Source organism: Scyliorhinus torazame, chromosome 6 (genome assembly GCF_047496885.1).
Source record: "Scyliorhinus torazame isolate Kashiwa2021f chromosome 6, sScyTor2.1, whole genome shotgun sequence".
Classification (NCBI taxonomy): Eukaryota; Metazoa; Chordata; class Chondrichthyes; order Carcharhiniformes; family Scyliorhinidae; genus Scyliorhinus; species Scyliorhinus torazame.
Window position 1 is genome coordinate 86,250,828 of NC_092712.1, and position 20,506 is coordinate 86,271,333.

At 48.2% G+C, this 20,506-nt stretch overlaps 1 protein-coding gene across 2 annotated transcripts in view; it reads right to left on the reverse strand.

The window, feature by feature from the left end:
• Nucleotides 1-20,506, reverse strand: part of LOC140424874 (phthioceranic/hydroxyphthioceranic acid synthase-like) — a 235,605-nt gene that overhangs the window by 6,259 nt on the left and 208,840 nt on the right. Inside the window, exons 4-7 of one of the 2 annotated variants that reach the window (XM_072508411.1) lie at nucleotides 12,620-12,773; nucleotides 11,961-12,121; nucleotides 11,406-11,609; nucleotides 72-253 (exon numbers count right to left, since the gene is read on the reverse strand). In XM_072508411.1, the coding sequence (XP_072364512.1) occupies nucleotides 72-253; nucleotides 11,406-11,609; nucleotides 11,961-12,121; nucleotides 12,620-12,773 (701 nt within the window). Of the gene's footprint in view, nucleotides 1-71; nucleotides 254-11,405; nucleotides 11,610-11,960; nucleotides 12,122-12,619; nucleotides 12,774-20,506 lie in introns of those variants that run through there. The other variant, XM_072508412.1, reaches the window with a different exon arrangement.

Genomic DNA, 20,506 nt, shown 5'->3' on the forward strand with positions numbered 1-20,506 from the left:
AAGAATATCAATATTTAAGTGCATATTCTGGATAAAAATGTAGAGAAACATGTGTGATAATTATGCATTACCTTTGTAAGCGTCTTCAACAGAAGAATTCCACAACCTTCTCCCCTTCCATACCCATTACCGTCGCTGGAAAATGGCTTGCTTATTCCATCTGGTGATATCATCTTTGCTTTGCTAAGTGCTACATTGATTCTTGGTTCAATGATACAGCTCACTCCCCCACAAACAGCCATCTCACAATCACCTGAAAGATGAACATGGAGTTTGAACAAAGTCTTTCTGGGCAAAGTTGAGCTTGATAAGTGTACTTGGTTCGTAATACAAATATTGACAAAGTAACGTATATGGAGCTAACAACAGTATCTGAGATACTCCAGAGCATGGTTTAACATTTTTAGTTTCTTCTGTGTGTTAAGAGCTAACATACATCAGATGATTCATGTATTTCTTAATCTAACATTGCAAAGCGCAGAAAAGAACATCCATATTAAGAGGTAGATGGTACTGCCATGACTGCACTGGAACAAACCATTAAAAATAATCTTATTCCCCACTCACACACTCATACACAGACCCATAACCCCCCCCCCCCACACACACACACACACACGCACACACACACACAGACCCATAACCCACACACACAAACATCCAGATACAGCTATCTGCACTGTTCAGTTGCTCGATGTTTGATTATGTGTAATGTTGATTAAAGCATTGAATAAGATTTCTGTTGCACACGTAGAAGTTTGAGTTTATTATCTCCGTCTACGCTGAGGCATAAAACACAACTGTCATAATATACACCAGTATATTATGGTGCAGACACACACAAACACACTGATGGACATGCAGTGGGACCAATCAGCATACACAACACCGCAGCCAATCACCAGTGAGCGCACACGCACTATAAAGACAGGGGACAGGAGAGTTCCCGCTCATTCTAGTAGCAGCCAGCTCGGAGCACAGAGCTCACAACCTGCAACACAGACATTCGCCATGTGCTGAGTGCATCACCTGGTTAGGACTAGGCAAGGGTCAACAGTTAAAGCTGGTATTGCATTTACCCACAGTTCAAATATGTTAATATAGTTAACCTTACAATAAAATAGAGTTGCAACACTTCAAGTGTTGGTGACCTGTTTGTGATCCAGAACACCCAACACATCATGATACCAGGAGTGAACTGGTTCAGTCCAGATAGCCATACCTCAGCGTACAGTGACAATCAGCAATGATACTCAGGCAAGATGTTCAAGATCCGGGTTCCGCAGCAGCTCCAGTAAAACGGCGATCTCTGCGAAAGCTGGCGGGCATTCCGGCAAAAGTTTGAAATCTTCCTGCTGGCAGCTGAACTAGAAGACCTGGCCAATCCTGAAAAAACAGAGCTTCTCCTCACCATCGCCGGTGCCAGAGCAGAAGAAATCTTTTAAAAATTCAAATTCTCCAAGGGGCAAAACAGGAGCGACTTCCAGGCAGTCCTGGAAAAATTCGGCAAATACTGTGAGGAAAACACACTCCAACCAGCAAGAAAAGGTAAGAGAAGCGCCAGTACTCACCTTGAGGCCGAAATCCCGGAGCAGAAAACGATTTTGGTCGGTGGCCATCTTTCTAAAGGGACTGCACTTGCGCAGTTGCGTGACGCAGTACATGCGCAATCACGAAAACGGCCATCAGTAAAGGAACCGCGGTCTGCGCATGTGCAAACGCCTCCTACGTGCTCCGTCACGTGCGTCATGACGTCTGAGGCCCCGGACCACGCCCATTTAAAGGGGAAACGTCCCAAATCAAAGAAAAAATCTTTTAAAGCTGTAAAACAACCTTCCTTCACCTGGAATGACAGCACAATGCCTCAAATTGAACCAGGAAATGAAATAAACCTCCGAAGAACCCTGCATAAAGCAGTTACCTACGCCTAAACCGAGTCCGATTCTGACTTCCCGCAGACCAGTGACACCGAGGACCCGAGGGAGCCTTTTCGAGTCGCTGTTATAACAAAGAACAGGCTGTCCCCGAATCAAAACCACCAGCCGCTGTAGGTGCACAGCATTGATCCAGACGACAAGTGATGTGCCACCCTGACAGTCAACCGATCCCAGATACGATTCTGCCTGGACACTGGTGCTTCCGCTAATCTCCTAGCGTGGTCAGCCTTTCAGACCCTTGGGGTTGAACCAACCATTCTTCCGTTGACCTGCCAACTAGTGGACTACAATGGCAACGTCATTCCTGCTACCGGTTCATGCCAATTCGAAGTGACGCACAACTCGCGAAAAGCCATCCTTCCCTTCGAGATCGTGGGCTCTTCGAAGGACTCTCTGCTAGGTGCACAGGCGTGCAAACTCCTGAACCTCGTTCACACTCTCTCTCTCCAGAGGACACGTCTGCCTTCCAGGATGCGGACTTCTGGGCGCAACTCAATGCCATCATCGACTAGCACCGCAACGTTTTCGAAGGCATGGGCACGCTTCCACACACTTACAAAATCCTGCTCAAACAAGACGCCACGCCAGTGGTTCAAGCACCTTGCAGAGTCCCAGCCCCCTCAAGGAGCGCCTCAAGCAGCAGCTGCAGGACCTCCAGGACCAAGGAGTGCCCTCCAGAGTGACGGAACCAACCGACTGGGTCAGTTCCATGGTGTGCGTAAAGAAGCCTTCCGGCGAGCTCCGGATCTGCATTGACCCAAAGGATCTGAATCGCAACATAATGAGGGAGCATTACCCTATCCCCAAGCGCGAGGAGATCACGTGCGAGATGGCTTGGGCCAACATCTTCACCAAGCTTGACGCCTCGAAAGGATTCTGGCAAATTCAACTCGACAGGTCCAGCAGAAAGCTGTGTACCTTTAATACCCCATTTGGCAGATACTGCTACAACAGGATGCCGTTTGGGGTTATATCGGCATCAGAAGTATTCCACCGGATCATGGAGCAAATGATGGAGGGCATTGAGGGTGTGCGCGTCTATGTTGACGACATCATCATTTGGTCCACCACCCCGCAGGAGCATATCAGTCGCCTCCAGCGCGTTTTCAAACGGATACGGCCTTCGCCTCAACAGAGCCAAATGTTCCTTCGGCCAGACGGAACTCAAGTTCCTAGGGAACAACATCTCCCGGTTTGGTGTGCGGCCGGATGCGGACAAGGTGGCAGCCATCACGGCCATGCAGAAGCCAGCGGATAAGAAGGCGGTCCTCCGATTTATGGGCATGGTCAACTTCCTGGGGAAGTTCATCCCCAACCTCGCCTCCCATACCACAGCTCTCCGGAACCTGGTCAGGAAGACGACAGACTTCCAATTGCTTCCCGCCCACGAGCGCGAATGGGAGGAGCTCAAGACCAAGCTTACCACGGCCCCGGTATTGGCATCTTTTGATCCCACGAAGGGAACAAAAATTTCAACGAATGCCAGCCAATCCGGCATTGGAGCGGTGCTCCTGCAACGCGATGAGGCCTCATCATGGGCCTCCGTTGCATATGCGTCACGTGCCATGACCTCCACGGAACAGCGCTACGCGCAGATCGAAAAGGAGTGCTTGGGCCTGTTGACTGGGGTCGACAAATTTCATGATTACGTGTACGGCCTCCCCCAATTCACTGTCGAGACCGACCATCGCCCGCTGGTCAACATTATACAAAAAGACCTGAATGATATGACCTCTCGCCTCCAGCGCATTCTGCTAAAACTCCGGCGGTACGATTTCCAGCTCCTATACACCCCGGGCAAGGACCTGATTATAGCCGACGCTCTGTCCAGGGCAGTCAACACCCCGTGTGACCCAGAGGGGTTCGTCTGACAGGTTGACACCCATGTGGCCTTCATGGCCTCCAATCTGCCGGCCACGGATGAACGCCTTATCCACATTCGCCGCGAGACTGCGGCTGACCCCCTACTACAGCGTGTCATGCGCCACATGACGGACGGGTGGCTCAAGGGCCAATGCCCGCAGTTCTACAATATCAGAGACCATCTGGCAGTAGTCGATGGTGTCCTCCTGAAGCTGGACCGCATCGTGATCCCGCACAGCATGCGCCAACTCGTTTTGGAACAGCTACACGAAGGCCATCTTGGCATGGAGAAGTGCCAACGGAGGGCCCGAGAGGCTGTGTACTGGCCCGGCATCAACGAGGACATCGCCAACATAGTGCACAACTGCCCCATCTGTCAGCGATTCCAGCCGGCCCAACCACGTGAGACCCTACAGCCCCATGAGTTGGTCACGTCCCCTTGGTCTAAGGTAGGCGCTGACCTGTTCCATGCGCTCGGCAGGGACTATGTTCTGATTGTAGACTATTTTTCGAACTACCCGGAGATCGTATGCCTGCACGACATCACATCATCGGCGGTCATCCGTACCTGCAAGGAGACCTTCGCTCATCATGGCATCCCACTCACTGTGATGTCGGACAATGGCCCCTGCTTCAGGAGCCAGGAATGGTCCAACTTTGCCAGCAGGTACAATTTTGTGCATGTGACATCCAGTCCCCCGCACCCCCAATCCAATGGCAAAGCGGAAAAGGGCGTCCACATCGTCAAACGGCTCCTCTGCAAGGCTGCCGATGCAGGATCCGACTTCTACCTCGCCTTGCTGGCCTATCATTCGGCCCCACTCTCCACGGGCCTGTCGCCAGCCCAGCTGCTCATGGGTCGCACCCTCAGGACCACGGTGCCGTCCATTCACGTCCCAGACCTCGACCACGTTCCGGTCCTTCAGCGGATGCAACAATCTCAAGCACAATACAAGGCGGCGCATGGCGCACGGGCGACTGATCGCCCTGCTCTGGCGCCGGATGACAACGTCCACATCCATCTTTCGGAGGGTGGCTGGTCTGCAACTGCTGTGGTTCTTCGGCAGGTGTCTCCCCGCTCGTTCCTGGTTCTTCTGCCAGATGGTTCCATTCGCCGCCGCAATCGGCATGCCCGTCGTCTCGTTCCACGCTCGCTACGTGATCCTCCACCGGTGCCACGCCCTCCTGTTGTCCCCAACCTGGACTATGTGGAGATTCCGAATACTCTGCATCCTCCTCACTCTGCCGTGGCCCAGCCCGTTCCTCAGCCGGTGGCTCCTGACCCACCCTTGAGGTAGTCAACCAGAATTCATCGCTTTACAACGTTGGACTCTTTGATCTGTTCTGTTATCCTGTTTTATCGTTCCAGTAGTTTGTATATAATGTTCATTTCGTTGTTGGTGTGACACCCTATTTCTCTGCACCAGGCACCTTCCCGTGTAAATAGATTAGCCTCATGTACATAGTCATGTAAATAACACGCACACACATAGTCAGGCACATTCACTACACGGTATTTATTGTCAAGCCGGCAATGTTCTTCATATAAAAGGGGGGGTGTCGTAATCTACACCAGTATATTATGGTGCAGACACACACACACACACTGATGGACATGTAGTGGGACCAATCAGCATACACAACACCGCAGCCAATCACCAGTGAGAGCACACGCACTATAAAGACAGGGGACAGGCGAGTTCCCGCTCATTCTAGTAGCAGCCAGCTCGGAGCACAGAGCTCACAGCCTGCAACACAGACATTCACCATGTGCTGAGTTCATCACCTGGTTAGGACTAGGCAAGGGTCAACAGGTTTTCACTGAGTGCTGAATTTGGTGCTTTTTGAGTGCTATAGTAAGAGTTTGGTGACCGAGGGAGTTAGGTGAGGAGGGAGTAAGGTGCTGCTTTCATTTTGTTTCCGACATTTCTGCAAAGAGTGCGAAGAGAGCCAGGAGTTTACAGAAAGTGTAGCTGACTGGGAGCAGAGTCGGAGGGCGGAGATCTAGTCAGTCCACAGGGCAGCTATATTCTGTCAGGTAAGAAGGGATGGAGGCTAGGCCAGTTGCATGCTCCTCCTGTAGGATGTGGGTGGTGAGGGATACCACCGGTGTCCCCGCTGACTATACCTGCGGGAAGTGCACCCAACTTCAGCTGCTCAAAGACAGTGTTAGGGAACTGGAGCTGAAGCTGGATGAACTTCGGATCATCCGGGAAGCAGAGGGGGTGATTGAGAAGAGTTACAAGGAGGTAACCACACCCAAGGTACAGGACAAGAATAGCTGGGTTACAGTCAGGGGAAAAAAAACAAACAGGCAGACAGTGCAGGGATCCCTCGTGGCCGTTCCCCTTCAAAACAAGTATACCGTTTTGGATGTTGTTGGGGGGGATGACCTACCGGGGGAAGGCCCTAGTGGCCAGGTCTCTGGCACTGAGTCTGGCTCTGGGGCTCAGAAGGGAAGGGGGGAGAATAGAAAAGCAATAGTTGTAGGCGATTCAATGGTTAGGGGAATAGATAGAAGATTCTGTGGTCGCGAGCGAGACTCCCGGAAGGTATGTTGCCTCCCGGGTGCCAGGGCCAGGGATGTCTCGGATCGTGTCTTCAGGATCCTTAAGGGGGAGGGGGAGCAGCCAGAAGTCGTGGTGCACATTGGTACCAACGACATAGGTAGGAAAAGGGGTGTGGAGGTAATAAACATGTTTAGGGAGTTAGGCTGGAAGTTAAAAGCCAGGACAGACAGAGTTGTCATCTCTGGTTTGTTGCCGGTGCCACGTGATAGCGAGGCTAGGAATAAGGAGAGAGTGCAGTTGAACATGTGGCTGCAGGAATGGTGTAGGAGGGAGGGCTTCAGGTATTTGGATAATTGGAGCGCATTCTAGGGAAGGTGGGACCTGTACAAGCAGGACGGGTTGCATCTGAACCAGAGGGGCACCAATATCCTGGGAGGGAGGTTTTCTAGTACTCTTCGGGAGGGTTTAAACTAGTTTGGCAGGGGAATGGGAACCGGATTTGTAGTCCAGCAACTAAGGTAGCCGATATTCAGGACGCCAAAGCATGTAGTGAGGCAGTGGGGAAGGGAACACTGACAAAGGAGAGTACTTGCAGGCACGGAGATGGGTTGAAGTGTGTAAACTTCAACGCAAGAAGCATCAGGAATAAGGTGGGTGAACTTAAGGCATGGATCGGTACTTGGGACTACGATGTGGTGGCCATCACGGAAACTTGGATAGAAGAGGGGCAGAAATGGTTGTTGGAGGTCCCTGGTTATAGATGTTTCAATAAGATTAGGGAGGGTGGTAAAAGAGGTGGGGGGGTGGCATTATTAATTAGAGATAGTATAACAGCTGCAGAAAGGCAGTTCGAGGAGTATCACCCTATTGAGGTAGTATGGGTTGAAGTCAGAAATAGGAAAGGAGCAGTCACCTTGTTAGGAGTTTTCTATAGGCCCCCCAATAGTAGCAGAGATGTGGAGGAACAGATTGGGAAACAGATTTTGGAAAGGTGCAGAAGTCATAGGGTAGTAGTCATGGGCGACTTTAACTTCCCAAATATTGAGTGGAAACTCTTTAGATCAAATAGTTTGGATGGGGTGGTGTTTGTGCAGTGTGTCCAGGAAGCTTTTCTAACACAGTATGTAGATTGTCCGACCAGAGGAGGGGCAATATTGGATTTAGTACTGGGTAATGAACCAGGGCAAGTGATAGATTTGTTAGTGGGGGAGCATTTTGGAGATAGTGACCACAATTCTGTGACTTTCACTTTAGTAATGGAGAGGGATAGGTACGTGCAACAGGGCAAGGTTTACAATTGGGGGAAGGGTAAATACGATGTTGTCAGACAAGAATTGAAGTGCATAAGTTGGGAACATAGGCTGGCAGGGAAGGACACAAGTGAAATGTGGAACTTGTTCAAGGAACAGGTGCTACGTGTCCTTGATATGTATGTCCCTGTCAGGCAGGGAAGAGATGGTCGAGTGAGGGAACCATGGTTGACAAGAGAGGTTGAATGTCTTGTTAAGAGGAAAAAGGAGACTTATGTAAGGCTGAGGAAACAAGGTTCAGACAAGGCATTGGAGGGATACAAGATAGCCAGGAGGGAACTGAAGAAAGGGATTAGGAGAGCTAAGAGAGGGCATGAACAATCTTTGGCGGGTAGGATCAAGGAAAACCCCAAGGCCTTTTACACATATGTGAGAAAGAGGAGAATGACTAGAGCGAGGGTAGGTCCAATCAAGGACAGTAGCGGGAGATTGTGTATTGAATCTGAAGAGATAGGAGAGGTCTTGAACGAGTACTTTTCTTCTGTATTTACAAATGAGAGGGGCGATATTGTTGGAGAGGACAGTGTGAAACAGATTGCTAAGCTCGAGGAAATACTTGTTAGGAAGGAAGATGTGTTGGGCATTTTGAAAAACTTGAGGATAGACAAGTCCCCCGGGCCTGACGGCATATATCCAAGGATTCTATGGGAAGCAAGAGATGAAATTGCAGAGCCGTTGGCAATGATCTTTTCATCCTCACTGTCAACAGGGGTAGTACCAGGGGATTGGAGAGTGGCGAATGTCGTGCCCCTGTTCAAAAAAGGGACTAGGGATAACCCTGGGAATTACAGGCCAGTTAGTCTTACTTCGGTGGTAGGCAAAGTAATGGAAAGGGTACTGAAGGATAGGATTTCTGAGCATCTGGAAAGACACTGCTTGATTAGGGATAGTCAGCACGGATTTGTGAGGGGTAGGTCTTGCCTTACAAGTCTTATTGAATTCTTTGAGGAGGTGACCAAGCATGTGGGTGAAGGTAAAGCAGTGGATGTAGCGTACATGGATTTTAGTAAGGCATTTGATAAGGTTCCCCATGGTAGGCTTATGCAGAAAGTAAGGAGGCATGGGATAGTGGGAAATTTGGCCAGTTGGATAACGAACTGGCTAACCGATAGAAGTCAGAGAGTGGTGGTGGATGGCAAATATTCAGCCTGGATCCCAGTTACCAGTGGCGTACCACAGGGATCAGTTCTGGGTCCTCTGCTGTTTGTGATTTTCATTAATGACTTGGATGAGGGAGTTGAAGGGTGGGTCAGTAAATTTGCAGACGATACGAAGATTGGTGGAGTTGTGGATAGTGAGGAGGGCTGTTGTCGGCTGCAAAGAGACATAGATAGGATGCAGAGCTGGGCTGAGATGTGGCAGATGGAGTTTAACCCTGAAAAGTGTGAGGTTGTCCATTTTGGAAGGACACATATGAATGCGGAATACAGGGTTAACGGTAGAGTTCTTGGCAATGTGGAGGAGCAGAGAGATCTTGGGGTCTATGTTCATACATCTTTGAAAGTTGCCACTCAAGTGGATAGAGCTGTGAAGAAGGCCTATGGTGTGCTCGCGTTCATTAACAGAGGGATTGAATTTAAGAGCCGTGAGGTGATGATGCAGCTGTACAAAACTTTGGTAAGGCCACATTTGGAGTACTGTATACAGTTCTGGTCGCCTCATTTTAGGAAAGATGTGGAAGCTTTGGAAAAGGTGCAAAGAAGATTTACCAGGATGTTGCCTGGAATGGAGAGTAGGTCTTACGAGGAAAGGTTGAGGGTGCTAGGCCTTTTCTCATTAGAACGGAGAAGGATGAGGGGCGACTTGATAGAGGTTTATAAGATGATCAGGGGAATAGATAGAGTAGACAGTCAGAGACTTTTTCCCAGGGTGGAACAAACCATTACAAGGGGACATAAATTTAAGGTGAAAGGTGGAAGATATAGGAGGGATATCAGAGGTAGGTTCTTTACCCAGAGAGTAGTGGGGGCATGGAATGCACTGCCTGTGGAAGTAGTTGAGTCGGAAACATTAGGGACCTTCAAGCAGCTATTGGATAGGTACATGGATTATGGTAAAATGACATAGTGTAGATTTATTTGTTCTTAAGGGCAGCACGGTAGCATTGTGGATAGCACAATGCTTCACAGCTCCAGGGTCCCAGGTTCGATTCCGGCTTGGGTCACTGTCTGTGCGGAGTCTGCACGTCCTCCCCGTGTCTGCGTGGATTTTCTCCGGGTGCTCCGGTTTCCTCCCACAGTCCAAATATGTGCAGGTTAGGTGAATTGGCCAATGATAAATTGCCCTTAATGCCAAAAATTGCCCTTGGTGTTGGGTGGAGGTGTTGAGTTTGGGTAGGGTGCTCTTTCCAGGAGCCGGTGCAGACTCAAAGGGCCGAATGGCCTCCTTCTGCACTGTAAATTCAATGATAATCTATGATTAATCTAGGACAAAGGTTCGGCACAACATCGTGGGCTGAAGGGCCTGTTCTGTGCTGTATTTTCTATGTTCTACGTTAAAGCTGGTATTGCATTTACCCACAGTTCAAGTATGTTAATATAGTTAACCTTACAATAAAATAGAGTTGCACCACTTCAAAGTGTTGGTGACCTGTTTGTGATCCAGAACACACAACACATCAACAACAGCACCCATTGATTTATTGACTCGCATATCCAGACTCACTTCCTGCTACATTAGCACCAGTGAGCTCTTGAGGCCTTTGATTTTTTGCACTTTTTAACTTCCTAAAAACTGTTATCCTGAACTTGGACAATTCACTCAGAGCTACAGAATATTTTATCACTTTGGGGGAAAAGAACAAAGCTCCAAACAATTAACTAATCCACTAATTAGAGCATAAAGTCTTTTATTTTCACAACCAAGAGTGACTATAATTAGAATTGCAAGTCACCACATAATGGAAATCTTCACAAACTAAACACAGCTCCATTTGGACACTCTACCATATCATTGTTTTCACATGACGTGACCACAACCACAACAGCCCTGAGACTTGCTTGTCTGTCTGATAAAGGCTGGATCAAATTACACATCAGCAAGAACATCAAATTACTCTGCAGCAGACAGGATCAAATTATACATTCAAGACAAACTGTTGGGTATGCCTTGCTTTCCAAAGGAAACAAAATCAGAAATCTGGACCACCCCATTCACATGGCAACTAAATGTAACCAAATTAGGTAAGAAGCAATCACCTTTGACACCTCTGCACAAAACGGAAATGTACACCAATGTATTTTTGTTTAGCTGTTGGTTAACCTTAGTAGACATTATGAATGGAACTCTCTGGCCGTTTGCTGACAGCGGGATTCTCTGGGCCACTGCCGAGGTGCACCCCTGCCTGTGTGTTTCCCAGCAACATGGAGTGGCTTCAATGGGGATTCCCATTGACAACGGTGGGAGCAAAGAATCCTGCCACCAGCGAACGGTGCGCCGCCTCCCGCTGCTGAGAAACACATGGCTGGGAGGCCAGTAGAATCCCGACCTCTGTATGAAATTAGGATTGCTGCTGAAATGCTCATACACCACCCTGTCTTGGCACCAAAATACATATTAGGCGGATAAGTAAAATGCATTTTCTCGATGTTAATATAGATTTTTGATCTAGAATCAAAAGGTTATGGGGGTCGAGGAACAGGGAGGAAAGTGGAGTTAAGGCCAAATTCAGATAAACCATGATCTTACTGAATGGTGGGGTAGGCTCGAGGGGCCAAATAACCTCTTCATGCTCCTATTTCCTCGGTTTTTACATGCTTATTAAAAAGTTAAATAATTTCCCATACCTTGTTTCATAGCCTGAGAAGCAGAGTGTAGAGCAACAAGGGATGATGAGCATGCTGTGTCGATAGCCAATGATGGTCCTGTAAGGTTGAAAGCGAAAGAAATCCTATTTGCTGCGATACTCATTGATGTCCCTGTCCCATTGTAATGGGTGATTTTGTTGGCAGCACTATTTAAAATTCCTTCATAGTCACGATTTGTAAGTCCTAAAAGAAAAGCCAAGAATAAAGTGTCATATATTACTGAGGAATATTGATGAGGAGTATATCTGTGCTCACACATTAAACTTTTTGATTCTTTTTGTAGCTGTGGACTAGCATTAAGTAAATGTGCAGATGGACATCGAAAGAGTAGTGTAAATGCTCTTCCCCAACAGGCTGCATGGATGCTTTGTGAACTGAAATTTTCAAGAGTTAGGTTTTTGTTTGGTCAGGGTATCAAAAGTTATGAAAGATGGGTAAATGTTGTTGAAATACAAATCAGCCAAGATCCAGTCGAACGGCTGAACAAGTTTGAGGGGCAGAATGGTTTGTTTCCATGTAACAGATGGAACTCACCGATGAAAACTCCTGTTCTGCTGCCACTGATGTCTCCCATAGGCATCCCTGCATTTTCAAATGCTTTGTATGTGCACTCTAACAGAAGTTTGTGCTGTGGATCCATACTGTTGGCTTCTGTTTGGTTAATGCTGAACAACTTGTGGTCAAATTCATTAAACCTGGTGAATTTTTAAAAATAACAAGTTTACATTAACTACATGTAGGTGAATTTACAATGGGTGGAATGTTCTCCTGCTCTTCGGATATAATTTCAGCTGAAGAGTGTGAAAACTCAGGAAAAATGGCAGAAATGGTATTTATTGTTATTCCAGAGTTTCTGTGGCTCTATTGCTGATGTTAAACCCAGAAACCACACCCCACACCCCATGCAGACAGATTAGAAATGTGAGAGAAATGTGAAGAGATGTATTTTGTAGAGAAGGAGAGGCAATATTAACTAATTGGCACAGGAACAGACAGAGAGATTTGAGTTAATGATCATTTATGGTTACATTCTTTGATTTCTTAATTGAGTCAAACGTTTGCTGCATTTACCTCCGAATTCAAATGGATTTCAAGATTAAGAATAAAACATTTCAATTGGCTGATTATGCTTTATTGATTTATAATCTCTGATCATTGACATTATTACTGTAGAATATTTTCTGCAGCATTACCCTTCGATAAAACATCCGCGTTTTGTGATCATTTTTCCAGCTTTGTTATCATCTGTGTCATACCAGAATTTAGTATCGAATCGATCTGGTGGAATATCTACAACACAGTTTCTTCCCTCATGAAGAACTTTCCAGAAATTGTCAATGCCTTCCCCTGAAAATAAAACACAAGAATTCAGACGGGAATCACAAGTATTAAAATCATTCTAAATACGTCAGTAAAATTGCCTGAAGAAAGACAGTGTCATTGGTTATGACAGCTCTTGCTGGCCATGTGGCCAATGCTCACATCCTTTTTTTCCAAAAATATGTTTTATTCATAAAATATCTAAAAGGACATTTCAAAACATTTCAAAATGGTAATTATGGAATGCAATAACATTATATTTTTCTCATGGAGCATGTTGCACCCTGACAAGCCCTGACAATTGTGATACATGTGGGGCCCCCATGCCAAATTCGTGCTCGGCACGGGGGTGTCAGACCCGCAATCGGGTCCAATGACTTCCCGCAATTCTCCGGGGGAGAATTGCCGCCAGTCACATGCGCGCGGTCGATGCGGCGCCGGTCGGAGGCCATTGAAAGAGTCCCTGCGGCGATTTTCCGCCAACAACTGGCCGTGTTCCCGCCATCGTGGTTCACTCATGGTTCCACACGACATGAACTCGGAGCGGTGGCTGCGGACCCAGTCCGTGGCCGTCCTGGTGGCGGGCAGGGAGATGGGGCCTCCAGGATCGCCAGGCTTGCGATCAGGGGCCACCGATAGGCGGACGCAATCGATCTGGGGGGGCCTATATTTTCTGGGCCAGTCCACTGTGTGGGTCCGCCATGTTGCACGGGGCTGCCGCCACAGGAGGCTGCCGCACGCATGAGCGGACCCGCGGCCGGAGATGCAGGGCCCTGTATCGGCAGTCAGAGTGATTCACGCCCGTTTTCTCGCGGGCGTGGGGACATACCCCCATTATCAGAGAATTCTGCCCGTGATATTTACCAGATACATTCAATGTTCAGCAGCCAGCCCAAGGGGTTCTACACAGATTCCAGTCCCTCGATGTGCTGTGGCTTCCAGCCCCTCTATGTACTATGGCTGAAAGGACTGAGATAATTACCTTTTTCCATTGTGCCATTTGTGGCACATGCCCCAAGCTTTACTGCCTCCCTCAGCATGTAGTTCTGCCTCTTAGAATGTGCCAGTTTACAACACTCGGTCATGAATAACTCTTGCACTGGAAGGCCAGTAAGATTCAGGCAGACCAAAAAGTGTCTTTCACTTAGTTGATAATCCTCCAGCTGTGGTTGATATTTGTCTCGGTATGTGTCCCTGGGAACATCCCGTGGAGCACAGAGTCCTGTGTCCCTGAACTGCACAGGATGAACCTTGACAAAAACCATTGCATCCCTTTTCAGACCCTTTTTTGCAATGGCACATTCCTGAGGGAGATGTTAGTCTCTTCCCCATCACAGCTGCTTTGGGACAGCATTAGGTGGTGCAGAGGCTTCAGGCATACATGAAGGTTCTGATGGGGAGTGCACCACTCAAGCTACATCTTGGTGCTTGTTTGGAAACTCTGGCAATGAGATATTCTGCCAAATGACTGTGGTATTATTATAACTATCAGCATTGCAAAGGTTAATGTAGTGTCGAGAGCAGCCACTAGAGGGAGTTATAGTTACAACTATATAAGGCAGGGCTGCTAGACCTTAGGGGAGGAATGTATGCAGGAGTTACCTAGTGAAAATCAGAAAAGCAGATAGTGCAACTAAGGTTAGATTATAGTTTATGCTAATAGTGAGATCAGCAGTAAATGAGTAGTTAGATGTTATTGATCAACTGTGTATTCTTAAGGACTAGGTGTCAAATCCCAGTTTAGTAGTGTAAGTTGTAGCAAACTCATCAAAGGACCAAAATGAACTCGACATGTTGGAACAGGACATTCCATTTTAAATGGACAGATTGCTGTACAAACCAGGTCTGCAGGCAGACAACTGAATCAAGACAAACAGGCCATGAATCATGAAACGGCCCAATCTCATTCAAAGAGGGGCAGTTGAAATGCAAATCACTTGCTGCCCTGGCCAGAAGGAACCACAATACCTTAATGGGATAACAATTAAAGTTATCTCCAGCGACCATTGTCAAGAGACCAGGGACAGTTGAAATGCAAAGCACTTGTTGCCCTGGCCAGACGGAAACACAATACCGTAATGCGATAACAATTAAAGTTGTCTCCAGCGACCATTGTCAAGAGACCAGCAGAAACCAGAGACATTGCAAGCTTTTGTAAGGGCACTGATTAAAATCAAATTACATTATGACACCTTTTGACTGGGGAACTTGATCACTTCCATTCTGTCAAGAATCAGAAAGGCTTCCTTTGTCCTGGAACTCACCTGTGAGAGGGTCAGTATTTGACCCATTCAGGGTTTTGCCCTTAAAAAGTCAAGTCTGAGGAACTGTTGAGAGAACTCTACTCTCCTGCGGACACACGCTTCGCCTTGCTGAAAACAGACCACAAGAACCGGAGGAGCAATAGCCGCAAGGACCGGCCAGCTTGGAAGAAGATCTAAAGAAATCTGTGCCAACGTTTTTTTTAACTATCCTGTCCCTGGAGCAGTGAGTATATTCCTCCAGCTCACAGAAAACTCCCAATGAGTATAGCTTGTTGAGGTTTGGGGTGGGTGAGTGAATATATCTGTATATCTGTGTTTGCGGGCGCTAAAGTAAATCTGTGTAAGTTGTAAGAATTTACGATGTGCCATTTAGCCTATTGTTTAACACATGGGGCGGAAATTCTCCCCCCCCCCCCCACGCCGGGTGTGAGAATCGCTGGGGCGCCGCGCGAGTCCTGCCATGCCATCCCAGCACCCGCACGCAATTCTCCCACCCCCCCAAACCGGCGCGGCGAGAATCACGGCTGGCCGCTGGGAGAATCGCCACTCGCTGTTTGTAATGGGAGAGCGGCGATTCTCTGGCCCGGATGGGCCGAGCGGCCTGCCCAACACGACGGCTTCCCGCCACGCCGTCCACACCTGGTTGCTGCCGGCAGGAATAGCACGGGAACTATGGGGGAGCAGCCTGTGGGGATGGGAGGGGGATTCCTGCACTAGGGGCGGTCTCAAAAGGGGTCTGGCCCACGTTTGGTGCCCACCGATCGACGGGCCATCCTCTCTGAAGGAGGACCTCCTTTCCTCCGCCGCCCCGCAAGATCATCCGACATCTTCTTGCGGGGCGACGTCGGGGAGGACGGCAACTCCGCATGCGCGGGTTAGCGCCGGCGCCACGTCATTTACGCGTAAATGACGCAACGCTGCTATTAGCCCCCCGGGGGCGGGAGAATAGGGGGCTGGGAGCGGCCTCCAACGCCGGAGTGTTTCGTTCCAGCGTCGGGACTTAGTCTCCCGATGGGAGAATTGCGCCCAGGATTTCATAATCGGTGTTTGTGTGTGTGGGTTAATCTGAGTTGCAGAAGACTTAATTTCTCTTGAATAAATCAATTATTTTGAAACTACCATTATTGTGGTCTCACCTTCCTTTCACTGTCCGCCCTGGTCAAGTCACAATAATTGCCAGGATATAATCCCATAGTCAAGGACCAGAAAAGGGAATCTGAGCGCTTTGAACACGCTCACTCAAGAGAGGCTACTGGTCAGTAATAAACAGTGATCCCTCTTTCTCTCTCTCTTGTGAAGTTGCACTAGTGGGGCACTTCCGGGTGACATTTCACCATCACAGGAGAGAGACTCACACAGGCGTAGGTGGCAGTCAAACGTAACTGGTGTGGCAGAAGGACAACCTCACTGGTTAGGTATAAACAGTGAGACGTGTCCCCTCTCTCTTGCGAAGCTGCCCCAGGGCGACACGTCCGGGTCGTGGTTTCAACACCTGCAGGAGAGAGATACCCACAATTATCTGTGACACCCAATACCAGCCTGTTGTGGAGTAAAGGGAACCCTTTTCGTTACAGTAGTGTAAATAAAATCATAGCTTTGTTTAAATTTTGTGAACACTACGCTAACCATCCTGACATAAACAACATAAAGAACACAGGTACCAGGGGCGAAATTCTCCGGAAACGGCGCGATGTCCGCCGACTGGAGCCCAAAACGGCCCAAATCAGTCGGGCATCTCGCCGCCCCAAAGGTGCGGAATGCTCCGCATCTTTGGGGGCCGAGCCCCAACCTCAAGGGGCTAGGTCGGCGCCGGACGAATTTCCGCCCCGCCAGCTGGCGGAAAAGGCCTTTGGTGCCCCGCCAGCTGGCGCGGAAATGACATCTCCGGGCGGCGCATGCGCGGGAGCGTTAGCGGCCGCTGACGGCATTCCCGCGCATGCGCATTGGAGGGAGTCTCTTCTGCCTCCGCCATGGTGGAGACCGTGGCGGAGGCGGAATGGAAAGAGTGCCCCCATGGCACAGGCCCGCCCACGGATCGGTGGGCCCCGATCGCGGGCCAGGCCACCGCCCGGGGCCAGATCGCCCCGCGCCCCCCTCAGGACCCCGGAGACTGCCCGCGCCGCCTTGTCCTGCCAGTAAGGTAGGTGGTTTAATCTACGCCGGCGGGACAGGCATTTTAGCGGCGGGACTGCGGCCCATCCGGGCAAGAGAACCGCGCGGAGGGGGCCCGCCAACCGGCGCGGCGCGATTCACACCCCGGCCGAATATCCGGTGCCGGAGACTTCGGCAACCGGCGGGGGCGGGATTCACGCCAGCCCTCGGCGATTCTCCGACCCAGCGGGGGGTCGGAGAATCTCGCCCCAGGAGTCTATTCCTTATAAGATACAAGTTAGATTAGGTTAGAATAGCATTGGAGATTGATGAATCAATCAAGAAGCTACAACTCAGAAACAATCTACGGTAAAGACAGATCAGAAGATGGAAGGTCTCAAGAAGCCTGACCACTTTAAGACAGGTAAACTATGCCAAAACTGGGCTTTCTTTCAGCAACAGTTTGAAGTTTTTATTTCTGCCTCCACGCTTGAAAATGCCTCAGGCCAATGGAAAATAGCACTCCTACTAGCTTTAACTGGACCGTAAGCATTAGATCGGGGTAATTTGTTTGAATTCAGTGCAGATGAGAATAAAACAGCATGGTGCTTCAAAAGTTTGATACACACTGTAAGAAACAGGTGAATGAGATCTATGAGCGCTACATGCTTCGGAAAAGACTGCAGTTAAGGGGAGAGTCAGTAGATTCCTTTATCACAGCCTACAGCTGCGAGCGCAGTCCTGTAATTTTTCCTCAGCCTCCGATTCTATGCTGCGGGATCAAGTTGTGTTTCGGATAAATGGTGAACATTTGTACGAAAAAATGTTAAGAAGACCTGTTTCATCGATTGAAGACACTATTAATGTGTGTAAGGCCAGCGAACAGGCATCGAGTGAATATGCCAAATTCTTGGCAAAGGAAAAGAACATGAAGTCGGGAAACTTGGCTGACACCATTAATGCTGGATCGCAGCAAAGAAAACTGTGTACAACGGCCGGCGACCATTTTGAAAGTGACACCAGGAGTGTGATGAGATGCACACGCTGTGGACACGCCCACAGTCAAAATGTCTGGTGAAAGGGAAACATTGTTCCAATTGTGGTGAACTAAACCACTTTGTAGCAGTGTCATTTATCAGCAACTGTTCTAGTAACCAAATTTAAAAACTCCTATAGTAATTTCAGACGGATCCAAAGTGTACAGAGTGCAGAGACAAAATCCAACATCATAGTAGATAGGGAGGATTACTCGCCATATTCACTTTTGGATACCTTCATGATGGAAGCTATCACTCAGATTGATTTACTGGATTGAAAGGAAAGACCAGTAAAAGCACTCTCAAAGATAATTAAGGAGTGGACTGTCATTACTAATAAATGGAGAAATTATACCATTTACGATTGACACAGAAGAGCACACAAATATTATCACCTATAGATATTTAAAACAAGCCATTGAAAAACCACTAATAAAACAATCCACCTGTAGGCTCGAACATTACAATGGTAACAAGATAGTCGCAAGAGGGTCCTGCTGACTTCTTATTAAGAATGGGAAAATAGAGATACCCATCAACTTTGAGTTGGTAGGGGGTGAGAAATCATCATTAATTGGAGTGGATGCTTCTGAAAGATTGCAGCTATTTGAAAGAATCACAGATTCTACAGTGCAAGAGGAGGCCATTCGGCCCATCGAGTCTGCACCGACCCACTGAAAGAGCACCCTACTTGAGCCTCCACCCTTTTCCTGTAACCCAGTAACCCCACCTAATCTATACTAAGGGGCAATTTAACATGGCCAATCCACCTAAACTGCATATCTTTGGACTGTGGGAGGAAACCGGAGCACCCGGAGGAAACCCACCAATTCTCTGTACAGCTGTAACAAGACCTCCCGACCTTTATACTCCATCCGCCTCGCAATAAAGGCCGACATTCCATTTCACTATCCTCTGAGAGAAGAAATTCCTCCTCATCTCTGTCTTAAATGGGCGCCGCCAAACTGAGGGAAGACTACACTAATACAGGGGCTGGACAGCATCCCTCTTAATAGATTCACACACTGCGGAGGATTGGAGGACACAAGTTTAAACTTTGCAAGAGTAGGAGTAGACTGGGGTGTCCTGATTCCCCACCCCCACCCCTGCCTCTGGAAAGCATTGCTGGCTGATTCTCTGCACCTTCACCAGTCAGCTGAACCAATTCTTGTCTGGGGCAGAGATCACATCATATAAGAGATTTTATAGCTAACACTTGGAGCGATCCCCCAGTTATAAAAATGTAGCTGTCACTGGTACACATATCCAATCAAGCATCATGGCTTAGAGACAGTCCCCTGCCTCTTTCCCCGTACACCTTGCACATTCTTATTTGAAGAGGCACAATCAGATGATGGATTTTAGGAACTTTACCACTTCACCTGGAGAATGGAGGCGGTGAGGCCCATCAAAGATGCATTGGGTTAAAAAGCACAAGTGCATCCAAGTTAGAAAATACTACAGATTAAGAAAAATGTTGCTCATGAATTTTGCGGATAATTTGTGTTGTTATGTCTTAAAATACCACAACTGTAAAGTTAAAACCACCAAATATTTTGGACAGGCTTCAGGGCGGCATCACAACCAACACAAGACCCTCAGGTGGCCAGGTGGGTTGCTAATTGTTATGTATTCAAGTAATACTACCAGCTGATAGAATGTCACGTGATCTGTAGTGATGTCAGTGGTGTATTTGTGTGCACTTTCAGTTCACCATCTTACCCTGTAGACGCAAAATCTCAAAATAAACCCTTCACTGTAAACGGGCTGAGGGAATGGGAACCTAGGAAGTTGCTCACTCTGTGACCTGCTGTCCGGGCAAGGGAAGAACTAGTTTGCTTGTGGGTGAGGAGATTGCTTGTGGGCTAAGATATTGCTTGCTTTGAAAAAGAAATGGAAGGGAGAAAGGCTGAAGGCTGAAGGAGTGCAGATTAAGGAACTGGGATCCAAAAAATGGCGGTAAACATTGATGCTATGAACGTGTTTGATGAGGATTATGAGATATGAAATTCTTATGAAGGAAGGTTCAAATTGTATCTTGAAGCAAATAAGACATCTGGAAACCTGCAAAGTTTGACTTTCCTCAGCTTGGTTGGGTGAAAAACATTAATGTTATTACAAAATCTAGTCTACTGATGCACGATCAATTGCACAAAGACTCAAGTTGGGTACAACTGTGGCTTTATTACAGTCAGATGTGTGGCCCCCTGCTGTAGCTGGCAAAATGGCAGGGCACTGGAGGTCATGCATATTTATACAGTTCTCAGTGGGCGGAGCCAGTCGGCAGGAGCTACCGGCGAACCTGTAGTGCAGGTCCTACCTTACATCCCCTAATACAGTGGTTCACCACATCTACCCAACGAAACCA